At 36.6% G+C, this 25856-nt stretch overlaps 1 protein-coding gene across 1 annotated transcript in view; it reads left to right on the top strand.

Annotated features, from left to right (window-relative positions):
- Positions 1-21730, top strand: part of ENPP3 (ectonucleotide pyrophosphatase/phosphodiesterase 3) — a 38352-nt gene extending 16622 nt beyond the window's left edge. The window contains exons 10-26 of the mRNA XM_058419689.1: positions 244-353; positions 1791-1856; positions 2727-2799; positions 3266-3374; positions 3528-3656; positions 5046-5077; positions 7831-7958; positions 8877-8943; positions 10427-10514; positions 11266-11435; positions 11547-11607; positions 12394-12548; positions 15972-16104; positions 16622-16699; positions 18068-18200; positions 19726-19882; positions 21426-21730. Coding sequence (XP_058275672.1) covers positions 244-353; positions 1791-1856; positions 2727-2799; positions 3266-3374; positions 3528-3656; positions 5046-5077; positions 7831-7958; positions 8877-8943; positions 10427-10514; positions 11266-11435; positions 11547-11607; positions 12394-12548; positions 15972-16104; positions 16622-16699; positions 18068-18200; positions 19726-19882; positions 21426-21599 — 1863 coding nt within the window. The 3' untranslated portion in view covers positions 21600-21730. The remainder of the gene's footprint in view (positions 1-243; positions 354-1790; positions 1857-2726; positions 2800-3265; positions 3375-3527; positions 3657-5045; positions 5078-7830; positions 7959-8876; positions 8944-10426; positions 10515-11265; positions 11436-11546; positions 11608-12393; positions 12549-15971; positions 16105-16621; positions 16700-18067; positions 18201-19725; positions 19883-21425) is intronic.
- Positions 21731-25856: the final 4126 nt, after the last annotated feature.

Below are 25856 nucleotides of genomic sequence, written 5' to 3'. Positions count from 1 at the left end.
TATGTTTTTTTCCTATGCTGAGAATATCCAAGAAATGACAACATCATGGTTTCCACGCTACTAATTTTTCTTCAGCATGTGCCTGTAGGAAACAAAACTTCAGATCACATCATGGTCATTAGGTAACTGTGATGTGTGAAAGGAGAAGAGAAAATGCATGCTTGCAGCATATATTTTTACTTTCATGATCTGAAGTCCTCCAGTGATGGCAAGAAGATCATTTGTTTGTATCTTTACCCAAAGGTCTGGCTGACAGCAATGGAACAAAAATTGAAAGCGGGCACCTACTTTTGGCCAGGCTCTGATGTTCCAATTGGGGGAACATTCCCCACCTTGTACGTCGTATACAATGGGTAAGATTTGATAAGGCTCACACAAAATTCCTGCTGATTACTCCAAAAATCCAAACTGCTGTTTGACGATTGAAGGAAATGAAATACAAGATTTTTAAACAAGCCGGGATAAGTGCCGTATAACATTGTCCTGGTTGTGTCATGGAATGACCGAAAATACTTGAAATTTTCAAAACCATTCAGGGGATTCACAAAGAGAAGGTCAAAGGGTACTGTATATTCTGTGCTCCTAGAGAGCTTGGAAGTCTTAGCCTACTGCAAAACACAAGGAGAGCATTCTGGAAATGTTTAGCCGCCACTGCTAAGCTGCACCTATGATTGCCATATTTCCATGCATAAAAATCAACAGATTATATAACACTTTAAAAATACTTGCGCTTGAGGATACGCTTACAGATAACCTAAGACAACAAACACAACCTAGGAAGCCATGGCAAGAGGCTACGGGAGACAGAAATCGTTGAAGTGAGACTGCTTGATAGGGAAGCTACTGAAGGAAGAGGGCCTCTAAATTTCCTCTGGTCTTGCTTGCATGTTTGATAATGTGCACACAGCTGCTGAATCATAGTTCTTGTAGTTTTTTCTAGTTCGTTCAAACGTTACACATGTGAAGTACCAATTGCCTTCGTAATTTTTGTGGCATTATTTTTGTTGTGTGTGGTTTGTGGTTTTTTTTTTTGGTTGGATGTTTTTTGGTTTTGGTTTTGTTTTTGTTTTTCTGTTTGTGTTTTTTACATTTTGTTTGTTTTGCTATGGAAGGCATTGATATTAGTAAATTATTTCTAGATTTTTGATGATTGTGATGATTGCAGTGTACTTCCCATGATTCTTCATATTTAGAAAGATAATCTAAAGCAAGTAGGACCAAAAGTCTTTATAGATAACGGACTTTGCAGTGATGTGTAGGCTTGGTACTCAGAAAATATCTGAGTACTGTAAGTAACTAACATACAGCTTGTGCATCACTTTGAGGGAAAGCAGAGCTATTTACTGGGTGAATCCTTTCACAGGAAACAAAGGATGATCTCAAAAAGACTTTGATGGAATTATTACTTACTTTTAAAAGATGAAAGTCCAAGGCTTATGCTGGAAAGAATAAAAATTATTCTACCTTGTATTTCAGGTTTATTTCTAGACCTTATTGGGGTTTTTTTCTGCATGTATTTCTAAATATATGAGTAGTCCCACCAACACAGATTTGAATTTGCAAAATCAGGGTCTGTCTAATTCACCACTTAAAGTGACTTACATTCAATTAAAAATGAAAGTAATCAAATTAATTGCAGTACCTTGTTAAAATGCATCATTCTTGGTTCCAGATCTCTGGCTTTAATATATGACTAGAGTATGGACACTTTCTCTGTAGCTAGGAAATAGAAGTGCTAGTCAGAAAGTCTTGTTAACATCATATCTTTTAAAATTATTTTTTCTTTTCAGTTCGATTCCATATGAAAAGAGAATTTCAGGGATACTGGAATGGCTTGATAAGGCCCAACCTGAGAGGTAACACTTTGTGATATCTGCCTGCTTTGTGGGACTATAGCTTAGAATGGTTTTAATGCCTAGCAATCGAAATTTTTAGGTCTTTGTGAAACATGGAATCCTCCTCGCCATTTCAAATAGTTATTTGCCGAACTTAAGCCTGCTCTGTATCTTATCATAGCTATGATAAGACTGTAGGTACAAAAGATTAAAAACTGAACATATATCTGAACAGGATGAGTTGTATGAGTTTTATTTGATTGTTTTGTCTTTTTTCTTGATGCGTGGCCTGTAGGAAACATTGAACATTTGGTTTCTAGTCTAAGTGTATGGGTGAAAGATTTTATATCAAGGCTATTGCACAAGAAAGGTTAAATACATGAGAGTAATTGCAGTAAGTATTAAGGATGAAAAGTAAATGTCAGTGCTGTTTGTGGTGTTAACTTTATGACGTGTAAAGAAATTAAATATTTTATATGACAATTTGCTAATAAAATCCTAATATATTTGCAGTTAGAAGATTCTCTCTAGAGTCTTACTGTCTAGTCAGGAGCTCTTTCAGATGGTAGTTCCATTTACATCTTGAAAAGGAATGTTTGCTCTGGTGTCTGAGATCTTGAATTTTCTAGAGTGATTTCTGGTTACCTGTTAGAGACACTGGATATTGTTTCTGAAATTGTGACTTCAAAGGCCCCATGTTGATTAATTACAAAACTCATTATATAAAACTGATTATACTTGCTGTATGGACTGTTATCAAGCTTTACAGAGGATATTCATAATTACTTTTCAAATGTCATTTAATATTGCCTTTTTTTTTTAAATCAAAATATTCTCTTTAGATGCTGCCTCTAAATTCTCATAATGTTCCATTCTTATTTATTTCTGAAGGCCTGATATATACACTTTATATATTGAACAACCAGATTCTTCCGGACATTCATTTGGACCAGTTAGTGCTGGTGTAAGTAGTTTCAATATTTTTCTTATACTTAATTGCTCTAAAAATGGCATTACACTATGAACTTTACCAGTTTATAGACCTGAAAAGCATAGTAGATGAAAAATTGCCATAACTATTTTATGAGTTTTTGTTAAGAACTTTTGCTTGTGGTTGAGCCCATTGTTATGATTTCCACACTGTGTGTGAATCAAAAGAACCGTAAACCAAACAGACTGGCAGAAAATAATTTCAGATCATACTATTAGAAAAAAAATTAACATTTATATTTAGACTGAACTTTAATTGCATTACTATATGATATTTAGAAACATGTGACCTGGCAAATCCTCAGAGCTGTCTTTTATTTATTTCTACACTGTACTTCAATGTTTGCTAATTTTTAACCTGAAAGTTTTACATTTTTACTTACGTGAAGGCAAAAAGTTCAGCCTTTAAGGATCTTAAATGTAACTGGTTTATCTTGCAGGTAATCAAAGCCTTACAGGCAGCAGATCAAGCACTGGGGATGCTCATGGATGGACTTAAACAAAGAAACCTGCACAAGTGTGTAAACCTCATTGTTTTAGCTGATCATGGTAATGTATATATTTATTTTTTCAATTTAATTTTACTGAGTCCCTGTTTGATTCCTCTGTGAAATATGTGGGTTTAGTAGTGTTAATCCATTTTATAAATCACTTTACCTTCCTTGCCATATGAAAAAGAACTGCTTTTATGTTGTCCTTTAGGCATGGAGAAGACCTACTGCAAACAGTTAGAATATATGACTAATTACTTCAAAAAGGTGAATTTCTACATGTATGGTGGGCCTGCAGCTCGCATTCGAGCCCTGAATGTTCCAGAGGACTATTTTACCTGTAAGTATGGACCAATCCTGGGACTGAGCAATCAACAGAGCAGAAAACAAACAAACAAACAAATAAGCAAACAGATAATCAGTAGTCATCAGCAGCGGGAGCAGCTTTCTGTTTCCCTTAACTTGGCTTCAACATCTATGGAAGTTGTTTGGGGTGTGGTGGTTTTTTGTTTTTTTTTTTTTTTTTTCCCCCAAGAATGACTTTAGATGGAATTGAAGGTTAGAAAAGATTGTTGAAGACTCTAATTTGTATTTTCTTGGTATGGAAATATGAAGTAAAGGTAGTATATATATATAAATTTTTTTTAACTGGAATTCAGGTCTTTCATAAGTGCATTGCTCTTCCCAGATTTCTCTGCAACAATGGCAGTCAGTCTTTTTGAAGCAATGAATATTTCTGTGTTTACGAAGTTACAGCATCTGAAGCTTGGCACACTGACATTTAAGCTTTGGTTAAGCCCTTTAACCAGTATCTCAAAAGAACAGAAAATTGAAACCATGTGATTTGAAACAGATACCTTGCTACCAGACGGGAAAAAAAAAGTAAATCCCAGAACCTTTTGTATCAGGGAAAAGAATGGAGATAAAATCATGGAAATGCTCTATGTATTGACTTCAAAGAATTTGTGAAGTATTGTGAAAGACATAATTGTTGCAGGTCGCAAGTAAGAGCTGGGATCCCATTCTACTTTTTATTCATATTTTATAATTGTACTTACATTTGAAGGCACAATAGTTATAAGCAGACTTTCATTGGTTTAAGTCAGACAAAAGCAGAGTAATGAGCTGAGGAAAGAATACTCATGGTTTTTCTGTGTCTCAATCTCAATAAAATTGTTGACTCATTTCCTCTAATAGTCTTAGATTTTCTGTAGGAATTTTTCTTCCATGAAGTGCTCAGATTTGCTTTTTATAAAGGTAATGTCAAGTGGTTAGAACACTCTTTCAAAATGTGCAAGGTGAAAATACCAAGATAGACTGAAATTTCCTGTGTGACTCTTGCTGGAAGCAAAATACAAGACAAGTGCTCCAGGTCCTGTTCAATGTGGAAAAGGTTATACTTCAAACAGGGGTTAGATAAGAGGAAAAAACCCCAGGTCTGATGATCTGGCAGCTTTAGGTGTAGGCAGTCATCACCATGGTAGCTTTCTACAGTCTCTTCTGATGTACCCAAAGTTCTAGTGTTCTAGTTACTTCCACAGGCACACTTACAGGTAGTTACCAGTGGAAACATAACATTCCTACCTGTGGAAGGCTATAGTTGCCACAATCTTCACAGGCTAATAAAGAAAATCAACTTTATAAGCAAAAAGCATTTTAAAGTTTTTCTCATGAGGCTTTGTCCTTCAGCTGCTTGAAAGTATTTTAATTGATCTTTTCTTTTTAACAGTTGACTCAGAAGGAATCGTTAAAAACCTCACAGTGAGTAAATTTTCTCATAACTTTCACTCATAGCTACTCTTAATAGGAATCCGAAGGAAAAAAACACAGTTTTTAAAAAAACAGAGACTATGGTGCCAGTTTAAATAGTGTACTGACTCCAAGTGTACCACGGGAGACAGTTCTGGAAGTTGTTCAAAGATGATGCACAAAGGTTTGTCATAGGGGATCTCTGTTCAGAGAAAATGTGTCTGTACTTCACCTTGAAAGAGAAGTGGCTGACTTCAGGGGCAGAAACTAGGGCACATCTTCATGATAGAAGAGAACACAGGACAGAGGTGCTTTAGACAATAGGCAGCTGTTAGCACTGAACACAGGTGTTGCACTCAGACTGGGCTAAAGTAACTTTCCCACACAACAGATAATGACATTGTAGAGCACATTGCCACAAAGTGTTGTAGAGGCTGGAAATATAATTAGGAGGGGGGGATTTTAGACACATTCATGCAGGACAGCCCTGTAAGGGCTTTTAGACCTGATCCGCAAGGAGCATCTGACTTAAAAAGTCCCTGAAGCCTAGAAGAAACTAAACAGGTAAGAGAAACTTCATTCAATACTTGGCTTGTTCTTACACAGTTTCTCTAAGTGACTGAGTCTCGAAATTTTGGAGATCTGATTTGAGACAGAACACTAGGCAAGATGGCCTTCGGCATCAGGCAATAGGACTCTCTTCAGATCTCTTGACATATCACTGAAATAGTTGTAGTGCTTTTAAATATGCAGCACTGTGACAGGGCCCTGTACTGGTGGTTCTGCTTGGAACTGAGCTATGCTGAATGATTGTAGCACTTGAGGCAGGTCCAAGCTTGCCTGTGTCTCCCACGTGGGAACATTTTGACAGCTGAGTTCTGAAGGATACAAAGAAGTGCAGCACATAGTGCAAACCAAAGGAAGAGGAAGACCAAATCTATTTCTTTTACTGAAAGGTGATATGACAGTGCGTGGTTCTTTCCTTACACATTTTTAGAAGACTATTCACCTTTTTTTTTTTTTTTTTTTTTTTTTAAGAGCTCAAGATTAATACATGTGCTATGAATGTGCTGGACAAACTGAAAAAAAAACTTGTAGGACAGTTGTATTTTTTTTTTTTTTCTTTCCTTTTAGAATTTACAGCGAGTTAAACATTTAGAGTGCTTGCTCTCAATGTGCTGTCATAACTTCCCCTTCTTTTCTTCATTGCCAGTTCTGTGGCTTGCCCTGGGCCAAGCAGTAGGCAGGTCTTGTGGTACATTTGCTCTCAGTTTATAAAAATCCTGGGCTCCCAAGTGGGTATGTTTCCGATAAATCACCACAAGAGGTCTCCCTGTAACCTGTTGAACATGTGGGAGTAGGCTCAATGGCTGGAAATAGCTGAAGGAGCTTTCTCAGTGCGACATCCCGTACCTCGCTGTATGATGTGGAGTCTGTCACATCACAGAGCATTGGTATGAGGGGATTATCATAGTTTGCATGTTCTCAACCTCAGCTGAAACTGCTAGTGCTAATAGTTACAGAGAAGTTATATCTTGTGCCTTATGGGAATAGCCTGGTATCAGGATGTGTCCTCTTTCCTTTTCTCTTCATAAATGGTTGGTGTATTTTGTCCCTATCAAGTTATTAGAATGAGGGGGTTTTGCAGAGAAGGGAGCTGTGTGTTGTAGATTGATTACCAGTGAATAGAAATAAGTCACATGCTGATTTCCTCTGTTTTTCCTTTAAATTAGACCACTTCTTATGGGCTAGCAAACACACATAATCCTTGTTTTTTCTTATTCCTGGATTCCTCTGTTCTTCTTTGATGACTACTGAGGCACTCTCACGTCACTTGTTAAAGTCTGTATCCTGTGCAGAGCATACAATTCTAGTATTTAGAAGTGAAGATGTCAGACCAGGCTCCGAGCGTGGTATAGTTTGCACAGCCTGTGTGGTAAAACAGGTCTACTTCTGTGGCCTACTCAGCTTCCTAGCAGCTCTTCCCTTAGCATTGTAAATATTCTGGGTTAGCCCAGTGCTGGATTCCTGACCAGAAGCAACACTTCTGAAACATTGCCATGACGCTTGCAGCCAGCTGGAGTGGCTTCTAATGGCCACATATAGTTAAGTCTTTGCAGTATGTCATATGGTTATCATTAGGCTCACAGTTCCAAGCTCTTCCATGGCACACCTGCTAATGCAGCAGTTATATGAACGCATTAAACACGAGTATAAAAGCTAAGACCCTTAGCTAACAGCTGAGCAATGGACATCTACATGTTCAGGCTCGCAGCTAAAACCCTAGACTGTGCTACATTGTGTATACTTGGCGTGCTTTGTCATTTGTTGAATGGTAAAGTGACAGAAGTTGGCAGAAATAAACTGCCAGGGAACTTTTTCTTGTGAAGTGTAATCTTACCAACTAGATGCCGTTAGTACAGAACGACAGTAGTACAGAAATATAGGCTAAACAATTCTACTGAGTGTCTTTAAGCCTTAGATGTACTTTTACCACAGTATTTGTGGACTTGATTGTACTTGATTTGTATTACAATATAAATTGTACTTAGTTGACGTTCAAAGAGTTCCAAAAAAGTGTCGCTTTTCCTTGCATTGCTTCTGGGGCCAAAAAATGACATCTGCAGGTTGTCCGAGAGGCTCTTTGTGAATAATGAGCTTTGTGCTCGCGTTCCTATCGCTAAGATGTTTATGATAGCTTTGAATGATGGGCGGTTTTTTGAAACTGAGCGAAACTCGTGACTGGACTCTTTCCTCTTGCACAGTGCAGAAGATCCCCTCAGCACTTCAAGCCCTACCTGACCCCTGACTTGCCCAAACGATTCCACTACGCAAACAACATTCGTATTGATAAAGTTCATCTTTTGGTTGATCGACAGTGGCTGGCTGTGAGGTAACGTAATTTGTGTGATTGTTATGCTATTTTTTCATCCCACTCTCAACCCTTTAATTTCCTTCACAGATGCTTCATTTCCTGTTTTGTTGTAGACTTGTTACATTTCCATGTTTGTTACAGTTAAAATCATACTACGTGTAAAAAAAACCCCAACAAACATGGTTGTTTTGGTGTAACCAAATAAGACATACAAAAAGAAACGTGCACTGAAAAAGATCCTATAATCACCCTATTTTAAACTGTGTTCAAATGTTCTTGGGCCTCTGAAAACAGGATACCTGCACCTGAAAACTGTGCATTAAATTGGTATGGGGTGACTATCTCTTTATTTTTCCGTGTGTCTTAGCAAGGGGTAGATAAAAATAAGTGTTAGTCACTATGTCAGAGTATTCTGTTGTGTTGTTAATTCTATAACCCATCCCCACATTATCTACATGTCTCTTCACCTTTCAGAATCCATGATGAAAATGCACTGTCTTGTAAGGCAAAATCCCTTGCAGTCTTATTCATATTATTCCACAGAGGCTAACAACAGGGTTCTCCCATTGTAAGCTTCCTGTTAAAATGCCAAAGAATATAACTAGGAATTCTTCCAAAACAAATTACACTTGTTCTGCAACCTGTAGCTAGGTAAAGGCCTCAGTTAAAAAAAAAATTTTTTTCAGTTTGCTTTGAAAATATTGTTTCATTGTACACTCATAGCCAGTTAGGATAATTTATTACTGTCCATAGCAATTTCTGTTAAAGCAGAAAGAGGTCTTCATGGAAATGAACACTGTGATGAACCATAAGTGCTGCAATATGATGGCACAGTCAGTTCTCAAGGAATAATGTAGTCTGTGAGCCACAATGACTGTTACTAAGTGTTTCTATTTGTGTCATTTTTATTTACACTCTGTAATGGTTTCTCCTTAGGAACGAAGGTTACAAATCTTGTGATGGAGGTAACCATGGCTATAACAATGAATTTAAAAGCATGGAGGTAAGATGATTTCTATTCTAGTCTTACATTTTCTTATATACAAAATCATGATGTGCTGGGTAAATCACCAGAATACAGAACAATGTTAGTTTTTCTTTTCTGGCCACAAGACATGTTAACTGCTAACACATACTAGGTCCAAATACTTGTATTGCCTTTCATCCGTGTGTACAAGGCCTAGTAAAAACAGTCTGGGCTTACCTTACCTTCTTGGAGACAGGTAGACTACAGTAAACCAAGTCTACCATGTTTAGCTACAGGACACTGAATTCTTTTGTTCATTCATTCTTCCACTGAGGCATTGACTGAAAAATCTCCATAGGCTCTGGGAGTTCATCTGAGCGTCTGAAAGCTTGTATGCTCAAGTAGTCAAAATCTCATTGTCTCTGCTTATCTTACAAGAGTTAATCAGTTATCACCAGAACAAAAAAAATAATTAGCTATACTGTATGTTAGTATAGCCTGTGTTGCAGTTTCATCTTATTTTCACTTCTGGTTACAGTGAAAATATTTTGAGGTCTTGAGCTTTTGGTTTTTCATGTACTTTCTGTGATGTGAACCTTTAACAAAGGTCAAGCATACCACTCTAAGTCCCATATTCTGTGCCTAAGAATCAGATCCTTCCAGATCTTTACAACTATGTTAAAACCAAATGTCAGTGATCAGAATTATCTTGAATGTTTGTATGGAAAGAAAAGTTAAATTCTGGTTACCATGGAAACATGAATAATAGATAACCTTACGCAGGTGCCACAACTGATGCCTTTATTTTATTTTATTTTATTTTGTTTTATTTTATTTTATTTTATTTTATTTTACTTTACTTTATTTTATTTTATTTTATTTTATTATTTATTTATTAAAGAAAGAAGCAAGATGCCATCTTCCTATAATAAATTGAAAATTCCTTTTCTGTTATGGACACGTAATATTATTTTAGAACAGATCATTGTCCTGTTAGTCATGTTTCCTGTATCTCCTGGCAGGCAGCTCAGGAGGCTCATAAAGCAGTTGAAACTCCTGTGAGACTGTACTTAGTATCAGTGTTCTGCAACAAGGCATGCAAGCTCCAGAAGGGCTGCCCAGCACTGCATTGTGGTACAGAGGCAGGTCTCTGCTCGGCTGGGAATGCGCCTCTGCAGTTCTCTGCTCCTTGCTGTAACCATGGCCGTAGACTCTTACATCGCCCAAAGAAGTCACAGTGCAACAGGTGTTAAAAAAACACACCAAAACCAAATCAGATTCATTACATAGTTTAAAATATCCTGCTAAATGAATTTTTGCTTTGAATTTTTCTTAAAATTATGTGGAATGGCAGAAATTTGCCTTCCTTACCAGAACAATCCTGAATTTTTAACTTCTGTGACTGTGAAAAGACTCTATTTTGTTCCATTGTCCCAGTTTTCGTAAAGTGCGACTGAATTGGTTTTGATTTGTATTCCTTTAGATAACCAAATTTTTAATTGTTACTATTACAATCTAGGCTATATTCTTAGCATATGGCCCAAGCTTTAAAGAAAAAACAGAAGTGGATGCTTTTGAAAACATTGAGGTTTACAACCTTATGTGTGGTGAGTAGAAACAATCCAGTACTTTATATGATAAAGTTCTATCATTTTCAGATACCAGTGTTGTAAGTTCTAAGAGAAGCACAGCTAAAAATTGAGTGAATTAATTCAAAACCAAAACACTGAAGCCATGCTCTCAGGCCTTCTCTACACTGTCAAGAAATTGACTTCCAGAAGTTGTTCTGCTTTGATTCTGTTATTTTCTGATCGCAGAATTTCACTAAAGAATCAGAGGGAACCACGCCTGCTATATGGGTTTGCTGTCAAACTGATGCCTGTCTAATTGTGGATAAGAATCTTGTAGAGAGTTAACTGCTCTTGCTCATAACTTAGGATGGACCATTGCAGTCCCAGCAGTGTGCAATTAGGAAACATGTGCCTCAGAAAGTATGGATTAAAGCATCACACAAAAAATGCAATAGGTTTCACAATGTGATACACTTGCAATAACAATACTTTGCATTAAACTGTCTAATCTTGTGAATGTTATGACAAGGTATATAACTGTACCAACAGTACTCAAATCCATAGTTACTAAATAAATCTTGATGCAGTGAAAGATACCAAAGAACCTTCAAACCTAGAAAACTGCAAGCTGATGGGAGTAGTTACTGTAATAGTTTAAGTAATGGCATAAACTATTTATTCTACCTTTAAAAATGACTAGGAAATGAGTAGAATTGGAAAGAGAATAACTTTTTAAAATACAGTTTTAGTCTTAAAATGAGTTTACAATTTTCAAATGTTTCAACAGATTTGCTGCATATCGTACCAGCAGAAAACAATGGAACACATGGCAGCTTGAATCACCTCTTAAAGAAACCTTTTTACAATCCCTCACATCCAAAGGAAGTCTCATCTCCCTCTTCATGTCCAGTTTCCAGTCTGATTCCTGCAGATAACCTGGGATGCGAATGCGTACAAGTAAATAGGGGTTTATGGCATCTTTTAATCATCTTTGTCAAGTGCGTTCTGCTTTCGTAGTTTTTTTCTAAACAATGGATTAATTTTGAATGATTCTCTTATTTTTTACAGATTTCAAATGAGTCAGATGTTAAGCTACTAAACCAGAGGTTAAATCTCACCATGGAAGAAAGTAAGTAGTTAAAAATAAAAAGGGCAGTGGTATTTTTAAATCTACACCTTGTTTATATTTTATGTCACTGGTTTCAGTGGGAATTTTTGCAGTGTTAATTAAAATTGAGAGTGGAGTAGGAAAATCGGGTCAGAAGCACATTTTTTAAATTTTTCCTTTACATTTCTTAAAAAAAAAAATTGTTTTAGCAACATGTATATATAGGAATAGGATCTGAAGCCCATTAAAATTTTGGAAAAAAACATACAGATTTCAATGGTCTTCAATAAAATCTGAGCACTGTTAGGCTGTGTGACATAACTCTTGTTCTGACACTGTTATCCATATCCCTATGTTATCAATATCCATATTCATATCCCTGTATCCATAACTTTACCTTTCTCTGATCAAAAATTCCCATAGATGCTTCTTTCTGCTTTTTTTTAATGGGGTTTCTGGAAATTTTGGGAAATGTTGTAATGCCTCTCAGTCAAGTAAGATGTAAATTTTACTCCACTGGCAAGATAAATTCAAAATATTTGCATTGTTAGGAAATTTCAAAGAAACAAGCATTTGCAAATCTGATATATTATACTGACTTTTGTACATTAAGCATAATATGAAAGCTATTTTCTACATTTTTATTGTACTTATTAGCCTAAAGAACCGCATGACCAGGTTTACTCTTGGATCTATTTGTATTTGCTAAAGTTTTAATTAACAATTTTTGTCTACTCTCTTAACCCCTTGTGACATCCAAAAAAAAGTTCTAGAAGAATTAATCAATAATTATTATTTAAATTTTAGTAAAGGAGGCAAGCTTATCTCATTTGCCATATGGGAGACCCAGAGTTCTTCAGAAGGAAAATGCCTACTGCCTCCTTTCCCATCATCAGTATGTGAGTGGATACAGCTATGATATCTGGATGCCACTGTGGACCGCATACACTGTGAATAAGCCTGTAGGTTATCAAATATCTGTATTACTCTTAAATATGTGATCTAATGGATTAAAAATGAGGTCCATTCATCAGGAACCCTGTTCAAGGGCTGGTAGATGTCATCTGATTAGGCCTCTTGTGTCTGATAAAGTGTCTGATATCATTTACATTTCAGGTATCTTAAAAATGTAGTTTTGAAAAATGGGAATGACCATTTGTTAGGGACACGAAAGATACAGGAGAGTAGAGCTGCTGGTGAGCTGGTACTGTTAAGCCTGCTCTGTAAAAGGGATATGCTGTCAAGATAATTCTCCATCTTGCTTGTTAGTTCCTGTGGAAAAGCAGGCTGTGGTTTCCCATATCAGAGGTTTTAAGCTTTCCTATGAGTACCATGATTTTTTCCCTATTAAATGCCCTTTATGCAACTGCACAAGGCAGTTTGCACTAGTACATATTTGAGTATGTTCTTCACTCTCTGTTACATAATTTCTGAAAAATGTAATTATAGTTGAATGAACTTCTGAATATTCAGAGGTATGTGGACCCGGAATAAAGTGTTTGAGTTTTCAGGGTCAGTAAACTAATGGACATTCATAGGCTTACTTGTCCTTATAATTTGACCCTTTTTCCAAGCTGTCTTGAGGAAATAGTTTCTACGTTGATTTTTCTGTCTAAAGAGGACTGTTATTGGTGTCGATGTGATTTCTTATTTCATCAGTACAAATATAAGGAAATTATTTTAATCAAATGCTGCTAAAATCAGTATTTCAGAAAATTTCACTCCATACTTTCTACTGATTCTTCACTGCCTTGGTTGAAAGATCATTAATCAAATCCTAAGAAGGCTAAAAGTCATTTAAACAAATGTCCATTTCAACAAAGACTGTTTATACTTCATATTTGAAGATCTGCCCTTAAACTTTACTATGAAAGTGCATTATCCAAATGAAAACTAGTTAATTATGGGCAATTTTTTTGTGTGATTTTACTTTAAAAAGATTCAAAAGTCCCACCAGAGCTGCAGTCTTTTTAACATTGAGCTTAAAAATAGCTCAAAAACCCAAAAAACTTTTCAGACATTTTCCTTTGTTGAAAAACAAATTCTCAGTTAGCAAAGAATCATAGAATCATTGAAGGTTAAGAGGTTGGAATGGACCTTAAAGATAATTTAATCCCAACCCAGCCCTGCCAAGGGCAGGGATGCTAGACCACTAGACCAGATTGCTCAAGGCCTTATCCAACCTGGCCTTGAACATTGCCATGGTTGGGGCATCCACAACCTCCCTGGGCAACCTGTTCAGTGTCTCATCACCCTCACATAAAGAATTTCTTCCTAATATCTAACCTAAATTTCTCCTCTTTCGATTTGCACCCATTACTCCTTGGCTTATCACAACAGTTCTTGCCAAGGAGTCCCTCTCTGGCTTTCCTGTAGGTCCCCTTCAGATACTGGAAGTGTATAAAGCAAGTTCTCACTCAACTTAATATCAAAATTAAGAGAAATACATATTTTGCAGGAGTTTCTTATGGCAGTTTATGCAACAATGTGGGAAGCAGTGAATGACTGAGACTGAAGTATTGGATGATATAGGTCACAGCAGACTCTAATACAATGATGCATGCTTTCTGTAGAAAGAATAGGAAAAAATAAATTCCATCTATGTCAGAGACACAACAGTGAAAGGCTCTGAGTGCAAGAGCTCACACACAGACTTACCTTGCATAGTAAGCTGACATCATGAATTTTATTACATGAGCTAATCGAGAGAAATAGGCTCTGTAAATTATGACACCTCTGGAAGGACAGAGGGTTAGAGCTAATGCCTTTGATTTTAAGATTTGGCTGCAATACTTAGGATTGACAGAAAGTTGCACTTTCTACAGAATTTTTTATTGCTCCCTGGGTTAATTATGTTTGGATGCAGCCTGTGCAGGGCTTTACACGATTTGTTAGATGGGGATTATCTCACTGTTACGTATCTATAAAGAAGGGCTTAAATATTAAACTATGTAATGCAAGCTGGGCTTTTGCTGGTTTTGTGTGATGTGGAAATTTTGAAACTGGATGACTAAAATATACCTGCAGATCTTAAATAAAAAATCTCAGCATTTTGGTTACTTAATATTCTCAGGAATAAGGAAAATTTTAGATTGAAGGACATTTGTTTTCTCAAGGTTTTATACTCGTCTGCCAGGGAGGAAAGCACATTTTCTTGCAGAAAGACAAGCACTCCTGAAGGGGGCTGAACTTGACATCAGAGACCACCGCAGATTCTTGAATTCTGTCATGTAATGCAAATGACCCATGCTTCTTGATGTTATTGCTGGCATCAAAAAGCAATAACCTGCATCAAAAAGGACAATTCATGATGTCATAGGCACAGCCAATTTTTAAGTTTAACTACTTTCTTCAGGAGAGATTATGGTTCTTTGACATGAAATAGAAGGAGCCAAATTGGTGATGAATGGTTTGGGGGGTTTTTTTTGACACATGAACTGGTCAGGAGTCAAAGGAAGACTTTTGTCTTTTATGTTTCATTCCATGTGGTATATATGTTTTCCATTAATATATTACCTGACTATAATATGGTATCTACTTGAATTCTGATAGAAGTAACTAAAGAAATTAAGTCAAGGAGTACAGAGAGGCACAAGAAGAACATCCCAGTTCTTTATTTTTGCTTGGTTTTAATTGATCAAAACAATGTACTGAAAATCAAATTAGATGTTTAACTTCTGTTTATAAAGGTATAATGCAAAATATATTCCAGTCTTAACAAAATGAAAATAAATATAAATGAGGATGAAAAAAAAAAGTTAAATACAAAAAAGCATTTTCAGATGATTTAATGTTGTTGTAAAATTATGAAAAATGTGTAGTAAAGGTTATAGGAAAAAAAAAAGTGAAGGTTATAGAAAGAGTTATAGTAATCAGAATCACTTCTGGCCAGATCTTAGCATGCTAACATGTTTTGGTGAAGTTAGTAAAGCCAGTAAAATATACTAAATTTACCACAAATTTCTTTATCTGCAACTCTCCAGCAGCACAAATTCTTACGGAGACCATAAGATGCCTAGATGAGGTGACAGTGTCATTTTTATATTCTAGCTGCTTTCCAGGAGGATGTGACATTGAGTTTGTGTTTCCAGAAATACGTAAAAGTGACAAATGAGTCAGATGTGAAATCTGTTTTTGCCTAGAGGTGTAACCTTATTTTGCAGCTACAGTTTTACTTGGTGTATACAGATTTCCCCGAATTACCTAAAAACAGAGGTAGAAGAAAAACACTACCCAGAAAACATTAGTGTCCATTACTTGCATTGACTTGATTCACTATGAAAATAGGAGAAGATTCAATGAAATCCATTCTAGAAAGTTAAAGCCATGCAAAGCATTGGCTTAGCCACAGCCGTGGGTGTAAGACTTTTTTTTCCTTTTCACAGGAAAACACATCTCTTCCTCCCACTGTTTCAGACTGTCTGCGGCCTGATGTTAGAATCCCTGTTGCTTGGAGCCAAAATTGTTCCGACTACCCAGAAGAGCTGAACTTGACCCACAGTTTCCTCTATCCTCCCAGTGAGCATAGTTCTTTTTATAGAGAGACCTTAGAAAGTCTTAATCAGCTGGATGTGGGTTTATGTTTAAACATACACCCGAACACCAAAACAAACTTCTTTGGATCAGCATGTTGGGCAGAAAAAGGTTTCCAGTGTTCACAGACTGACCAAAAGCAGGACAGCTGCTACTTGTATCTGAGTATTTTTGGTTAAGAACATGTAAGGGGTTTTTTTTTTTAAAAATGGAACAACTTGAATGTGATGAAAACTGGTTGGAATGATGTAAATGGTTGGAAGGAAAGGCTGTTTCTCTTCCTCTGCATAAATACTCTTTTCCTATTTTCAAATTTGATAATTATTATTTATTGAGTAGGTTTCTTCAACAAATTTGGAGATATGTTTGCAGTAACATCATGCACTCATGCTCAAATGAAAAATGTGATTGAATTACATGTACCTACAGTTTATAGTGACATATGAATCAATTGGTCTTTGTATACTATTCCATTCACTTATATTTTGGTCTTTTTATATAGACTATAATTCATCTGATCTTGAACAATATGATGCCCTTCTCACCAGCAATATTGTTCCAATGTATAAAGCTTTCAAAGGTAGGTTACAAAGTTTTGATTAATTATGATTAATTTTCTAAAAGTATTGTTCTGGATTTGATAAAGCTGTCACAAAAATTTAAAACATTAACGCATGGTGTGCTGTATATCCAGATGTTGTGAAAATATACTTAAAACTTTTTAAAAGTATATGTTTGAAAATTAATGACACAATAATATGGGGATTTTTTTTCTTTGTATAGTCCCATCTGATTTCTGCTTATCTCTGCTTACCTTTTTGCTTTTGAATTTCCTCTTTATCTCCTCTGTGCTGTCCTAACATGAAGTGCTAGCTTTGAAACTCTCATAAAAATTACCCTTGGGAAATTGCTCAAGGTGAATGGAAATGGCACTTTTTTTCCAAAATCTGAAGACCTCAACAGTATTAATCTTGCAATGCTGTTTCTATAATAGATATTTTTATTATGCAAGTGCGGTAAACTCTTCCGATTCAACCTGACTCACATTTTTTTGTAATCATTGATAAGAAATTTTCTATAACTGCTTATGATCCCATTTTACTCTTAGGCCTAGTCTCATTTTCTTAGAAAGAGCATAAAAAGAGGAATTATGTAAGGAAAAAATTGGGAAAAACTCGATTATGTAACTACCTTTCTAATATATTCAGACCTCATTTATTCATTCACTCATATAAAAAAAACAGATATCCAGAAGACCTAAGTGTCTTTAATCTTCCAAGTAAATCACAGACTGTGAAAAATCCAGTTTTTCAAGGAAAATGAAAAGTTTCTATAGAGTATAAACAAGAGGTAAATCAATAGGTGATGCCCTCAATACCCCAAACCCATCAGTTTTTTTTTTTCCCATGCCAGTTGTAAATATTTAAATAATCTCACTACCATGTATCATACAAATTGTATCTTCTCAAATGATGTCTGTGGAATTAGCCAAGTTATCTAGTGATGTTTGGTATTAGTTCTGTACAGTTAAACTAACATTCAGGTGGTGAGTATTCTTCTCACAAAACCATTATGTCAGTACCTGCTACTTGTCACACTGTAGGTACAGGCAGATCAGCCAGAAATTAATGATCTCTCAGCTGTAAGTTGAAAACCTACAGCTGAAAATTTGATCTTCAGCTTTAGATCAAATTGTTATACAGTCCAGTAGTGCAATTTGCCTTGCAGAACTATAATAGCATTTACAGCACCTCTTTCAATGGCAAGTGGGAGTGTGTCTCTTCTGATGAAATCCAAATTTTGTGTAACAGAGTTGATTTTATGGGCAGTTTAGTTCTGAGCTGTTTTTTATTAATCTACAGTGAAAACACAAACCCACTATTTTTCTTCAGTGGTGAAATTACTTTAAAGTGATATTAATTTTGCTTTTATTTTCTTTTTATGGCAGAGATCTGGGACTATTTCCATGATGTGCTTCTTCAGAAGTATGCTAGAGAAAGGAATGGGGTAAATGTTATCAGTGGACCAGTGTTCGATTACAATTATGATGGCCATTTTGATAGACGCGATGAAATTAAGCAGTAAGTACATGGAAAAGTCAGAAGTCAAACTCTGTATGACTTCCACTGTACTTCCACATTAACAAACCATTATTTGAAAAGACCAAGAAACATGGAGAATGCAGTATTCTCTTTATAATCCTGTATCCACTATTACTCATACAATAGGAAATGCTCTTGCAAGCAGCTGCAGTACCGTAGAAGTTGAAGTTCAAGTAAAGAGTAAAAAAGCTGTGCAGTTACCTGTGTATCTCTACACACATGCACAGGTACAGTCTAGTAATTAGTTTCCCAAGATTATGCCTAGATTTTAGATTTTGGGCCTCTGCATCAGAAATGCTGGGAGAATATATGACATTTAAACGTGCAGAAGACACGCTTAAGCATAATTTTCTCACTTTCATGTTGTGCTCACTCGTTTGTTGTTTCTTTCTTTGTCTCAAACTGATGTATTTCATCAAAGGTCAGATTTGTGTGTTTGCCTTCACTGATAATGTAACTGGAAATGCAAAATGTAACATTCCTGAGAAGTACCTTTGCATAACTATGGCTTACGCAGCTCACTGCAACATCTGACATGTTTATGTATAAATTAAAAAGACCAATCATTTATGTCTGTGAATAAGGATAGGAGGAAATAAAAACAGAATTAGAACACCTTAGATTAGGGAAAATACCTTGTGAGAGTAAGAGTATTTATGAAGTAGAAAGGTGCTGGCAAATCAGCACAGCTGAATATGTTACTGGAGATGTTTTATTCAGGCTAGACTTGACCACATCTGTTAAAAATGGTTTGGGGATGGGAAAATCACCCTGCCACGTATTAGGATGGTGGAAAGGAGGAGAGATTACAACTTCCTTCCAAGCAGAATACTGTAATACCCAGTTGACCACATAATGCTGCCTCCAGTTTGGAATGAGCATGTTTTAGTCAGCATGGTTAGGCAGTCATACAGAGCAGTATAATAATTTCAGTGACAGTATTTTGTTCAATACTGATCAAAAAACTTGGGAAACATTTACTTCTTATGCACAAGAGTGATCTTGTTTGCAGAATAGTAGGATGAGGGCAGCAAAGACATTTTCAACTGAGTATCCTAAACTGGTTTCCACAGCACACAGCCACAAATCACTGTTCTGGCATTTCTCAGTGGCAAGGAGTCAGAAGTTCATTTTCTCATTGCTCTCCTCCAATTCACACGGTTGAAATTCTTAGTAAAATGAAGGGCAAATATGAAGCTCTATTCTAACTCTTCCATAGGTAGAGACCTCTGGCTTTGGCAAAATGGAGTATTGACCATGTTAAGCAGTCCTGTTTCAGTGGGACTTCTTGTAGCACACAGAGTAATCCATGTATGTTTGGCTGTTTATGAAATAAATGGTGAAGCTGTCTATCCCATAAGGTATTTTTTTCAATTCCAAAAGAAATTTAAGTCACATAGTGTTGAAAGATAAATGCTGAGATAAATTCTATAAATTTCTAATTGCATCAGTGGTGTTGATACCTGATATCTCAGTAAATGCCTTAATTATGTTTGTTTTGTAGGTATGTAAACAATACAAAAATCCCTGTCCCAACCCATTACTATGTGGTTCTCACAAGCTGCAACAACACATCCTATACTCCACTGAACTGTTCAGGGCCCTTGAATGCTTTGTCTTTTATCATTCCTCATCGACCTGACAACACTGAAAGCTGTGCTGTAAGTATAGTTCTACGTTCCTGTGTGCCAATGAACTTTGTGAACTAATTCCCATTGGAATCTAGTCGTCCAGAGAATCTTGATCAGTCTGTGAAATTAACTCATTTCTCATGAGCTGGGAATGAGCTGAGAGTTAAAGCAATCACCGGAGGGGCAAGGAGCTCCAGGAGACGTAGCTGGAAACTAATGCGCTGATAGGAAGCAAGGAAGAAGAAAGGAAGGTAAGATAAGAGGACTAGGAAATGCTGTCACCTGAGAAGGGCTGAGAACAGCAGCACAGGCAACAGGGAGATGACATATCTTTATGGAAGACTGTAGGATAAACTTACTCCAGAGGTATCAGAGGACTTTGAGTTTTATTCCCTTCAGTTGCTAGAAAATTCCTTCATTTGCTTATTCCATCTCTATGAGAAATTAGATAGCAGGCGTTTGGATGGATGGATGAAGTTAAAATTCATACTTGAATGAAATAAAATCTCTGTTTACCACTAACAGTGTAAATCTTACACCTTGTAGCAAACAAAATACATGATGTGAGTGTAATATGTATTGTTGAGGCAGCTGAATGTCTATTCCACAAACTCCGGGTTGCAGAAGGTTCCTAAACTTAGTGTATATATACTGCACGAGTTGCTACACAGACTTGAATTGGTCCTCACAGACAGTTTTTATTTATAACTTTGAACTCATAACTCCAGACAGGTACAAGCTTGCCCTACTTGGAAACAACTTCTGTGTCTCCGCATTCGTAGCGTGGATAATCCACAACTTCCCAGGGAGATCTTTTTAGTTACTGAGGGTTGACTAATTATTAGAATGAATTAGTCATTAATTATTGGAATGAATTTGTCATTATACTTTGGAAATTGACTGTAATTTCTAAAGTTTAGCAATAAACCCCAAATATCTTGACATTTTATATTCATAATGTTTGGCAGTAACATGAATTTAATGGATCATTTGCATCTGAAGCACGTGTTGTTTTCATTGTTCATGAAAAAGCAAATTACCATCTATTTGCAAAAAAACCCCTTGTAGTAAAAAAACAGAAAATAACATTTTTGATTGAAAGTGGTTACAATTTAATTGTTTTCCCTGTCTAACCAGCAAGTATTGTTGCTGTCCAGCAATCAAGACTGAGCTGCTGTAAGGACTTTTTGTGAGTTGTCAGGTGCCTATTGCTTGACTGACCTGAGCAGTGCAGTTAATTTGTACTGTAACTAAAGCTATCCTTAAGTGTGTGTTTGAAATGTGACTCACGCATTTTGTAGTTACAAGTCGCAATTGCCATTTCAGCACAATTCTTCTTCTCTGTCACTTTGGAAGTGGAGACGTGGGTAGAAGAGACATCCACCTGATTCTGTTTAAATGAGATCCCTAAAAGCAAGGCTGTAAATGTGCCTAGGAAAGCCTGAAAGAAGTTTACCAACTGGCGGCCTTTAGTCTGTCGAACCAGGTCAAACATTGGTAATTGCCTAACACTGCTGCCAAATAACAGAGGGCCTTTTATGTGTTTGAAGATTGTTCTTGTTTGTTTTGACAGGAAAATAAGACTCTTTCCGAATGGGTTGAAGAAAGAGTTCAGGCTCATGCTGCACGTGTTCGGGATGTGGAGTTGCTAACTGGGCTTGACTTTTACCAAGAAAGAAATGAATCCGTCTCTGAGATCTTGAGGCTAAAGACATTTTTGCCAATATTTGAGGCTGAAAGTAACTGATTATCTTTGATAAAGGGGTCAGTGCTTGGAAGAAAGAAAATTTAAGTTATTTCACTTATTTCCTTGCTTGAGTATGTGGGAGTATTTTTCAAATTTGTGTTTTTCAGTCAAGTGTTTTGTGCCAATAGAATATGAATAAAAATTATACATAAAATTATCTAAAGTGAATTAAATTGTCATTGTTGAGCTAGGCTTTCAAAATACAGAATATATATTTTATTATGTAGAAACTAATATATGATATTACTATAAAAATACATTACATATTATATGTGATATAATATATATAATAGTAGTAGTAGTGATTTAAAAAAAATGCAGAAGGAATATATTTTATACTACACAGCCACCAGAACTGTAAATTTTATATAAAATATACAATGGAGTTGAAAAATGAAACCGTTTGAGTGGAGTGTGTGTGTTTTTTCCTCTTGTGTTTATCAGAGAGGTTATGGTTCTCTAACACAAGCATATCCTGAAATGTTCTGAATTTCTTTTTCTCACTTATTAATTCACATGGAAACATACTCAGACAGAAAAAAGTTTGTATATAGCACAAATGATCATCACCTGTGTTTTCCACTTGGGTTAATTCATTATGCTAATAACACGTGAAGTGAAGTGAATGAGCTATATTGTTGTACCCTTCAGAAACCTTAAAACATTCTGAACATGGAGAGGTAAAAGAAATGCTATACACAGAAGAATTTTGTCGTGATATTTACCTGTATTTGTGATGGTTTCCAAATGCCTGGTGATAAAAAAAATGTTTGTGTCTATTTTTAAATAGTTAAACTTGAGATCAGAGCACAAAATTAGTAGTGACATCCAAAATAAAGTCACTCTTTCTGTAGACAGAAACTCTGTAACACTGTGCTGTACACAGATTATTACTGAGAACACGTAAGTAAGACAAGACAGTGGAGATTCCCAGTAAAAGAGTGTTGAGATGAACTACTCCACTACAAATGTTGCTAAATGTATTTATGAATAAAATAATGATATTCATTAATGAAAACAGCAGACAATTGATAATTTGATTTATTGACACAGTGGGAGCATTTTAAAGAAACATGTCAACGTGTGTTTCAATTTATAAAGCTTACTGTGGACTGAAGGAGTTATGTCTGTTTAAAGAAGGAAACTTTAAACTTCCAACCTTTTCTGCACAAAAAATCCAAACCCACCACAGGACATTTTTTCCCCAAGTCCCCAAGATGATCAGTGCATGTCCACACACCAGACAGAGCTTAGCAATACTGATCTTAAAATCACGATCTGGGACCAACCTGAACATAAAGATTTTTATCTCAGTGAAACCATTACACTATCATGGAGTTGTAATTCACCACTCTACAATGTTGTGGCATCTAAGTCTGCCCAACTAAATAGGAGACTTCTGCTAAACTGCCCCCATTAAGAACACAGCTGTTTTTTCATTTCATGGTAAATCATACCCTTACTCAAATAGAAAAATCTACACTCTTACTGTAGAAGACCGGGACAAAAGAACAGTGACTAAATGTATAAAATAGGTTGGGTTTTTTTTACTCCAAAATGCTGAGAAATTCAAAAGTTAAAGTAACAACAAATAGACAATGCCAAATAAACACCATATTTAATTTAAAAACATAATCCTTCTTTCTTAATAATTCTGCTTTGTCCTGAGATGTAAGAAATTTTGCTGTTTCTGAATATTTAAAGCTTCTGTTTTCTAGAGAATTTGAGTATAGCTTTCCCGAACTGGTAAGCCCTTTGTTTCTGTGTTTTTCAGGAAGTTCTGAAACTCCCAAAACTGAAGTGGAATAGCAACAAATTAATCTGCTAACTGTAAAAGCAGATGTTGCCAAGACTCAGCTCTCAGAGCCATCTTCCATGTGAGAATTAAAAATGTAAATTCTGTAAAACATGATTTTCCATAGACCATTATTGAAGCTAAGAAACTGAGTGCTCCTGTAGACATTGAAAATTTGAACTCTGGAGGATCTTGCTGATTCCCTCTCTTATGCTTGGGTCCTTTTAAGTTTTAGAGTAACCAACCCTCTAAGCAAACTTGGCACTACCTATATCTAGTCTTCTCTCTGTAGCAAGGCAGGGTAATAATGAAAGAAAATAGACAAGAGAAACTGCCTACCCTGCTCCAGAAAAGGCAGAGCAAGGAAAAGCTTAACTAATGGGTTTTTTTAGTGAGTGCTACTGTTTCCCTAACACCGCACCCTGGCTCTGTGGGATTGTCACCATATAAAACAAACCTTTTTTGTTCACTGAATATTTATTATAGAGACTGCTGGTTTTTTGTTGTGTACCTCCCTGAAGTACCTTCAAAGCTGAGTGCAGACATGGAAGTCGCACAGAATACCCATTACCTTGGACATCTTCCCTTGAGGGAAATTATGTCAATGGATATATATAGAACGGGCTGTTTTTAAAAATTACCTTCCACACTGGTCCTGCAATGTTTGTACATAGAATGATGAGATTTTTCATATGCAACATGTGCATTTGTGGTTTTAAGTACAGATTTTTTTTCTATCCTTACTGTGCCATTTCTGTGCAGTGAGGGAGTTACTATCTCTGGGTGAAAGGCTGTCAATAGGAAGGCAAGCAAATCTATCATGCCTCTGAATTCAAAGTTTTGAGAAAAGTGGAGGCTCAGAAGTGTCCTCTTACAACAGCACTTGCCTGTCCCACCACAATTTCCCTGGGGAGGGAGCAGTGAAGACTACTGGCATGACTTTCCTTACCATAGTCTGACAGTTGCAGGAAATACAAATCCTTCCCAGATCCTGAGCATGAACCAAAGAATGGGAGTGTCCTCTGAAAGATGAAAAGTGCTGGGTGGAATTCAAATTGGTATTAGCCAGGATCAGGACTTGAGATAACTTTGGGTTTGTCACCAAACAGACTTAAAGCAAGAAAAGTGCCAAGGACACCAATTGCTTATGAATGTACATTAAGGAGATTGGCAGCTGCTGTGTCCCATAAACCAACCTTCCCACTGTCCAGGAAGCTCAGCCACTACCTGCTTTGCTTGTAATGGTTCGGAGTTGGAAGGAGAGTGAAGACTGGCTGCAAAGAAGTGCATTTCTCCAGGACTTACCCTGTGTGAGAGAAGAATGGCTAGGAGGAAGAGTACTTTGGCTTTCCAGAGGCTTTTCAAGGAAAGACAAAATTGCAGAGCTTTGGTGTCTAGCTTGCCTCTTATCAGTGAGTCAGACTGCTGCCTAAGAGATGGAACAACTCCCTAAAGGGATGCGTGGTTTTGGACAAGAGGGACTGTGCAGATTGGTGTTACAAGCCAAGAGGCTGGGAAGCTTAACCTGGGCAGGTGGCAGGCTCAGTCTTTCCTTCCTGCCAAAGAAGGGGCTCAACTAATCTGATATTTGGCAGTCAGGATGCCATTTCTCTGCCACGTCGTACCTTAACAACAGGTCCCAGAATCACAGTTACAATGGCAGTAGGAGATGATTTAGAAACAACTTTCTCAGGAAGACCATGGCTGAACAGGTGAATTTTGACAACTTGGTGACTTCAATGGGATCAACAGTTCACAAAGAGATTTGCCAACCATACTAAATCCAGCTGTGCTTGCAAATCACACAGAAAAGGCAACTGAGTTAAAAAAAAAAATTGCATGACAGTCTGTGGTGCCATATAATGGGGATAAAAATGAGCTCCATATTTTGATGGGGGCATGGGCCAAAGTTAAGTTCTGGAAATTCCTTAAATCAAAATTCCCTTTCTTTTCTCCCTCATTCTGTCCTTCAGTAACCTGTGCTCTTCTATACCTGCTTCAGAAAGGATATCCACATTAATTCAGGAGGATCTCTGAATGCCTACAAGGTCTAGTTATAGAGTAAGATGGAGGCAAAACCTGAAAAGACCTGTATGTAACTTGAAGGTTAGTCTAGATGCATTTTACAGATCGCTACAAACATAGTGGATCTTAATGCACCGAAGCTTTTTTCTCATGTTTAAGTTGAATCTCCTGTGTTTCAGTTTGTGTCCATTGCTTCTTGTCATAGCACTGGGTACCAGTGAAAATAGCCTGACTCCATCCTCTTTGCACCCTCCCTTCAGGTATTTGTACACCTTGAGAAAACCCACCCAAACTTGCAGAGGGTACACTCTGACCCATGGGATATGTTGGACACTGGTGGAGGCAGTATAGACCTCTAATGAGTACTCAGCAGTGGGAATGCCTCAAAGGTCCAAGGCTAAGTTTTTTGCTTTTTCAGGAATGCTTTTTGAAGCATT

This window comes from Hirundo rustica, chromosome 3, assembly GCF_015227805.2.
Source record: "Hirundo rustica isolate bHirRus1 chromosome 3, bHirRus1.pri.v3, whole genome shotgun sequence".
Taxonomy (NCBI): Eukaryota; Metazoa; Chordata; class Aves; order Passeriformes; family Hirundinidae; genus Hirundo; species Hirundo rustica.
Note: the sequence above shows the minus strand (reverse complement) of the source record. Positions and strands in the feature narration are given on the sequence as shown.